Source organism: Corylus avellana, chromosome ca11 (genome assembly GCF_901000735.1).
Source record: "Corylus avellana chromosome ca11, CavTom2PMs-1.0".
Classification (NCBI taxonomy): domain Eukaryota; kingdom Viridiplantae; phylum Streptophyta; class Magnoliopsida; order Fagales; family Betulaceae; genus Corylus; species Corylus avellana.
This window is the reverse complement of record NC_081551.1, coordinates 16,367,140-16,374,650: the sequence shown is the minus strand read 5'-3', so window position 1 is coordinate 16,374,650 and position 7,511 is coordinate 16,367,140. Positions and strand designations below refer to the sequence as shown.

Sequence of the window (7,511 nt, the reverse complement as noted above, 5' to 3'; positions counted from 1 at the left end):
ATAAAGGCCACTCTTCTTCAGCTTGATCTAATTCAACAATCTCCTCCTTGTAAATTCTCTTTTGATAAGGAAAATCAATTGAAGCTTGAATTAGAGCAGCTTCTCAAGCATGAAGAGACTCTTTGGCGTTCAAAATCCAGGGACTCTTGGTTGACTTGTAAGGATCTTAACACCAAATACTTCCACACCTCTACTCTCATCAGAAGGAGATCTAATGCTGTTAACTTTCTCAAGTTAGATTTTGGTGCCTGGGTGTCCTCAAGTGCAGATATTGTGAGAACTTTCACCAATCATTTCACCACTCTATTTTCCACCTCTAACCCCATTATTGAAGTAGAAATGCTGGACCTCTTTTCTCATGTTGTCACTGAGGAGGATAATTCTTCCATCTGCTCCATTCCCACTGAATTGGAAGTTATTCAAGCTCTGGCCAGCCTTGGTCCTGATGGTTTCCCTGCTCTCTTCTACAAGAAATACTGGAGCTATGTCAAGGAAGATGTGCTGAACTTTATTTGGAACTTCTTCAAGAATAATCACCTTCCTTGGGAGCAAAATCACACTTTCTTATCCCTCATTCCAAAGGTTAGTGGGTCTCACTCTGCTCATCAATTTAGACCCATTAGTCTTTGTAACATTGTCTACAAAATCATCTCAAAAATCCTGGCCAACAGATTAAAACCTCTTCTCCATAAATTTATCTCCCCTACTCAGTCGGCCTTTATCCCCAATAGGAATATTCAGGATAACACTATACTGGCTCATGAACTCATTCATACTTTTAAAAGCAAGAAAGGTAGAGGCGCTTTTTGTTTCTCAAAATGGACATGGAGAAGACCTTTGATAGAATGGAATGGAGTTTTCTTCTTGCTATCATGGAGAAACTTGGTTTCTGTTCTATTTGGATTAATTGGGTAAGAGCCTGCATCTCATCTGCCTCCTTCTCCATTCTCTTGAATGGCAGCCCCTTTGGTTTCTTATCCTCTGAGAGAGGTTTGAGACAAGGAGATCCTCTTTCTCCTTTCCTCTTTACCCTTGGCTCAGAGGTTTTCTTAAGACTGATGTTTAGAGAGGAAATAGCTGGTTCTATAAGAGGCTTGAAGATATCTAGAAACAATACTGCTATACACCATTTGCTTTTTGCTGACAACCTGCTTATTTTTGGTAGAGCTAACCTCTCTGAAGCCACATGCATAAATTCTTGCCTTGAGAAGTATTGTACATGGTCTGGTCAGTTGATTAACACAACCAAGTCCTCCATTCGGTTTAGCAAAAATTCTAACCCCTCTACCATCTCCTCCATCTCAACCATCTTTCCATACACTTCCAACCCCACTAAATCTCTTTACCTTGGCCTACCTATTCTGTTGGGAAACTCGAAAAGAGGTGCTTTCAATTATATCCTTGATAAGGTGTTAAGTAGGATGGAGGACTGGAAAGCCAAAACCCTTTCCCAAGCAGGCAGATTGGTTCTTATTAAATTAGTTGCTACTACCATTCCCTCCTATGCAATGAGTACCTTCTTGCTTCCCTCTTTCTTCTGCTCTCAGCTGGATAGAAGTTTCAAAAAATTTTGGTGGGGTTTCCCTCCTACAAAGTCCAGAAATCTTTCTCTAAAAGCATAGGATTCCTTATGCCTCTCTAAAGACGTAGGAGGATTGGGAATCAGGAAGATGAGAGAGGTCAATTTAGCCTTTGTTTCAAAGATTGGTTGGAAGCTCCTATGCAATGCAGACACGATGTGGGTGGCCCAGCTCAGAGGTAAGTGTCTTCACTCTAACTCTCTCCTCACCCCCTCATCCCTTTCTACTTCCTCTTGGCTGTGGAAAGGCATCACAAATTCCATCTCTATCATTTCAAAAGGTGTTTGTCTCAAAATCCACAGACAATCCTCTCTCCCCATTTGGAGCTCCCCTTGGATCCCCACTCTTTCTTCTTATATCCCCATTCCCTCTCCTCATCTAGTTCAGCCTCTCCCTAATCTATTGATCACTGACCTCTTTTCCTACACCCTTAATTCCTCTGAAGCCTCTTGGAACATTCCCTTGTTAAATTGCCTTTTTGATTCCTCTAGTGCTAGGGAGATACAGAAAATCAGGATTTCTCATTCTTCTTCTGAAGATTACATATGGACTCCTTCCCCCTCTGGTCTGTTCACTTCTAAGTCTGCTTACAAGCTCATAACTACCCCTAGGATCTCCACAGCCTCCTCTCCTTTAACCCCCACCCAATGGAAAGCCCTATGGAAGCTTAGGCTGATGGATAGACTAAAATTATTCCTCTGGAAAGTTGCTTGGGACATTGTCCCCTCCAAGACTAGGATCAATGTTGTGTTTCCCATTCCCCAAGCAGACTTAATCTGCCCCTTATGCAAAGTGGAAGAGGACTCCCTTCATCACCTCCTTTTTATATGCTTTTTTGCTAGAATTTCTTGGAGATCTTCCCATTGGCCTCTTGATTCTATGAAATGGTCAGCTCTTACTTTGCCTAATTGGATCAGCGGAATTCTATCTCTTAACAAATATTTTGGTATCCCTTTAGTTGACACTGGTCTTTTTCAAATTTTTGCTACTATGCTGTGTAATACTCTTTGGTTTTCTAGGAATCAAGCTATCCACAATGGAGTTTTCCCCAAAGCTTCTAAGTTTGCTGACAAAATCATGAGGTTATTCTTAGATCACTATGCAGCTTGGAAAACAACTTCTCAACCTATGAGAGAAAGTTGGTCTCCCCCTCATCTAGGTAGCTTCAGGATCAACTTCGACACTACTACAAGAGACCAATTTTCTATCCAAGTTGCTGTATGCAGAGATACTAATGGTTACATCACCAAGAGTTTGTATCAATTCAGCCCCCCTTGTGAGCCCACCTATGGTGAAGCACAAGCAGCCCTGCTGGTTGCAATTCTGGCTAACTCTTAGAAGCTAGGAAAATTTGTATTAGAAGGAGTTTCTACCATTGTTATTTCCTTTTTACAGTAACCTTCCACTGTTTTGGATTGGCAAATAGATGGTGTAATTTCTGATGTTTTATCTCTTCTTCCTTCCTCTTCTCAATGGGAGGCTAGGAAAGTTAACAGAAGTGCTAACTTCTGTGCCCATTATGTGGCTTATTGGGCCGCGGCTAGAGTTTCTCTGACTGCATTCCCACATTTTTTTCTCCTCTTTCTCCCCCCTTTCCATCCCCATATGTAGTGGAAAAGATCTACCCCTCACCCTCCCCTCTTAGTGAGGGATGTGTTTTGTTGTCTGTTTGTTTGTTTTTCTATGAAGCAGTTTGTTAGCAATAAAAAATAAAAAAAAAAAAAAAAAAACATGAGAAAGTGGGGTGGCATAACATGATTGAAAAGAAGTTGATTTTGAATTTTGAAAAATTGAATCATAGTATATATCTAAGAGTATTTTTTGTAAAATATTTTGTTATTAAGCCTAGTTTCAATTGATTATGCTGCATTTTATTCTAATCTTACATCTTAATATTTAATTAATGGAACCCATGCATGTTCTACTAGGAAGTCAATCGTCATGATTCCTTTACCAATGAGTGCAATAATTTAGAGTTCATACGTTTTGTGTTTTTTAAAGGAGGTGGGTCCAATCACTTTTTTCTTTCCTTTTTCTTTTTAAACGAACGCAATTTATTCAATGGAGTCAGTAAAACTTCAAGTCTCACTTGGAGTTTAAAGAAGGGGTCATCTAATTTCACCCCCAATGACGTCTTTCCTGGAAGATTACATGGTCTTTGGTTGGAAAACGAGTAAATATAAAAGTAAATAAAATCAAAGCATTCACCGTCTGTCAAAGTTTGGTGCCGGTCGCCAATTTTGAAAGAGAGGCTTTGTTGCGCACAATTTCTAAAGGTGACGAAGACCCCATGCATCCATTAAACTACTCTCGTTGCTTCATCAGGTCCTATCACTCCCAATAATCCTCACATCAATTTTAGTGATTAAAAAAAAAGAAAAAAAAAGAAAAAAAAAGAGAGAGATCAGTGCATATATATAACACGTGAATAATACAATTTTTTTTGATATATATATATAACAAGCTAACAAACGAGTGGACCTTCATACGAGCTTGTTCGTGAACATTAACCGATCGAGTTGAATCGAGTTTTGTATATACATTTAACGCCTCACCCCAATAACATAATATTGTCCGCTTTTAGCTCTCTCAAACTATACTTCTCAAGAGGTCACACATCCTGGTACCAGTCTCGCAGAAGCTTAACTGTGGAGGTAGCACCCCACATTGCCTGGGAATAAAAATGTACTTATAGGTATACTTACACAATTCTTGACAACAACACATTTTAAAGTCGTAATGACCATGCATGAATCTATCAGAACTCCACAGTTAAGTGTACTTCTGCAAAAGTAGTATCAGGATGAGTACGTAACCTCATGAGAAGTCTGATTTGAATAAGCCAAAACAAATGATATTGTATTATTGAAGTGGAGTGTTACAATATTATAAGCGTGCAAGTATTGTTTACTAATTGAGCATAATTTCTTCTTCATAATCGACCCGTTTAATAATCGAGTTAAGTTATTCATTTATATATAGCCTTTGCGATCAAATAAGCAAAAACGATTAAAATACCCCTATCTGCAACGTGACTAGAAGGTACATGAATGTGGCAAAACCTAGTTCCATCAATTGTCATGGGGATGGAAACTCATACCTAACTGACCTTTGCAGGGTGAGCTTTGACTGAGGGGAAAGATATAGCGATGACCATACGCAACTGCACACGTATATATATATATGTGATCGCTCTCTTCTATCCATATCCAAAAGCTTTCCTCATCTCCCATAGACAGTTCTAGAGAATCTTTCAGAGAGGGAGTGTCAGGGACGACTTGTGGAACACAGCAACATGGGCAGCCGGATGGGTTTGATCGGGTGGTTGGTCATAGTGGTAGCTATACTACAACTGAGGGGTGCAACTGCTGAGACAGTTTATACGGTTGGGGACAGCCTCGGCTGGGCTGTTCCCCCAAACACCTCCTACTACTCCACCTGGGCTACAACAAATTTACAGACATTCCTTCTTGGCGACTCACTTGGTAAGCAATCAATCAAGCACGAAACTTTTTTCTTTTCGAACAACTTTTTACAGAATTTATAGTCTCTAGCTAGTTCGAATACATTTCGTAGTTTGTTGCATCCTCAATTCTATTATTCAAAATTAGCAATTTGACAAGTTTTATTTGGTGAAGTAGTGAAAATAATAATAATAATAATAATAACTTGAATATTTATGGTATAAATCCAAACCAAAATTTATTAGATTTTATGAAGGATACAAAATCTATCAAAGATCACGGTTGCTTTGAGTTGAGGCTTTGTCCTTTCCTCTAATGGGATGATGCTCAAGAAAGTTTCACAATCAATGATCTTGCATGTAGAGGAAAGCAAACATGACATGTTTGTAAAGTGTATTTTGAGAAGCCATCAATAATTAGATAGTGACTTGGGTAATTTGAGTATTGAGCAGTACGTACCCCTAAATAATATCTTGATCCATATGACATGTTGAAGTCTGTGGATATTGTGAAAAATAACTAAATAATACATATATTTAAAAAATTAAAAAAGGGTGTGTGTATATATATATTAAAGAAGAATAAAAAAAATAGATAATTTTATTAATTATATAAAAAGAATTAACATTTTCTATAGGTTTTAATTTTTTTAGAAAAATATTTTAATAGGCTAATATGATTCTATTTTTTACTTTTTACTTAAGAAAGACACCAAGTTCGATGCGTTTTTTATTTTAATTTTTTTAAATTAGGGTCAATAGTTTCAACTCAAAAGTTGACGCTAAACATATTTTCAACATAGACAGACCCTAAATGTTGACGTTGATGTGTTTTATATTACTCGTTTTTTTTGTTTTTTTATTTTTTATTTTTACTTAGGGTGAATAGCCTTGACTCAAAAGTCAATGCTATTAACTTGTTATCAAGGTCGAATTTTTTGGGCCCACGTTGACTTGTTTTTGGTTTAGGCCCAATAGTGTCGACTTCTATTGACCTATTAGCGTCGAATCTTGAATGTTGACACTAATAATGTCATTAGAGTTGGCTTTGGGGGTTAACGCTTATGTCCTTTCAATTTATTTATTTTTTTGTAATTTTGTTATAACATTAGCGTCAACATTTTGATATGTTATTATTAGCGGCAACTACACTAATAGCTTACTGCTTCAATTCATGCATGGTAAAAAATTCTCGCCAGGTTATTAGTAGCGACATATCGATGTTGACAAAAAGTTGACAATAACATTTTTTTAAAAAAAAAAAACATTAGCGCCAATGCTAAAAGTTAACCATTAGCAGTAACTTTTGAAAGTCGGCACTAATAGTGTCGAAACTAATGGCATAATTTCTTGTAGTGTGTTCTAAGAAAATGAGGGTTTAAACCAAATGTTCAAACTCATGCTATAGTTTTGATCAACCAAGCATGCATGAAACTTTTCAAACAACTTTTTACTTAATTTAAAAGTCTCTTGTTCGAATGATGTCTAAGTTTGTTGAATCCTCAGTTTTTTATAATTATTTATATATAATAGGTGATACTTAATTAACCTAAGTTTTTTCAAAATTTGCTGTCTCTCGGACACATTTTGTTAGGTGAATAAGTTGTGAAAAATATATATATACACACGAGTTAACAGTTAGCGGGCAGTTAATAACATGCCTTTTCACATGGAAATGAGTTGGTTTTCTATAAACTTTAAATATCCAGGATTGACATCATGTTATATGAACAAAATAGAGAGATTGACGGATATTGTTTTCCGGCCATCTAATGACCAGAATTCAACTGGACGGGGACGCACATTGTGGCAGAAGTATCAAAGGCTGATTACGATAACTGCACGAAGGTATCATCTGGCTCTGCCAGCCCATTTAAATTTACTCCTCCAACTGTCGGCTCTTACTACATCATCTGCACTGTGGACGACCACTGCGAACGAGGTCAAAAGTTTTCTTTCACCGTTAATGGATCGTCGGCTGAACCGCCCACCTCTGCCGCTTCATCTCTAACCCTCAGTGCCTTATTTGCAGTGATGTCGACCACTTTCATCTATCTTTTTCTTGGCTTATCTTTAAATTAATTAATGTCCCCAAACTATAACGGTTGTTGATTATTATTTATATGTCTTCTTGTTGCTTTAGTGCTTACGTACATATATGCATGTTACATGTACTCTATTATGTAATATGTTACAATAAAAACAATTTATTATTAGTACTGTTTATTGATTGCAAAAATATATATTGCAAATTTATTAAGACTATCATGTCATTGTTTAGAACTTCATAAGATTATGGAGTTTACCTGTATTGCAAAAATATTTTTGATTAATAAAATTAAGGGAAAAGTCTACATACCCTCTAAAACTATCATTCAATTAACAATATCCCTAAACTTGATTGCATCGATCGTTTTTAAATAAAGCGTCCATACAGGAAAATAGAATTTGATTCTATATATGTATGA

The 7,511-nt window shown here is 36.9% G+C and overlaps 1 protein-coding gene across 1 annotated transcript; it reads left to right on the top strand.

The window, feature by feature from the left end:
- Positions 1 to 4,875: 4,875 nt before the first annotated feature.
- On the top strand, positions 4,876 to 7,125 carry LOC132165148 (umecyanin-like). Its single transcript, XM_059575642.1, has 2 exons — positions 4,876 to 5,065; positions 6,824 to 7,125. The coding sequence occupies exons 1-2, from the start codon at positions 4,876 to 4,878 to the stop codon at positions 7,123 to 7,125; spliced, it is 492 nt and encodes a 163-aa protein (XP_059431625.1).
- Positions 7,126 to 7,511: the final 386 nt, after the last annotated feature.

Bases quoted from the DNA above. Each gene is read 5' to 3' on its own strand.
- LOC132165148 (XM_059575642.1), top strand. From the start codon at position 4,876: ATGGGCAGCCGGATGGGTTTGATCGGGTGGTTGGTCATAGTGGTAGCT. The intron at 5,066-6,823 runs GTAAGCAATCAA...TCTAATGACCAG, and splicing joins CCTTCTTGGCGACTCACTTG to AATTCAACTGGACGGGGACG.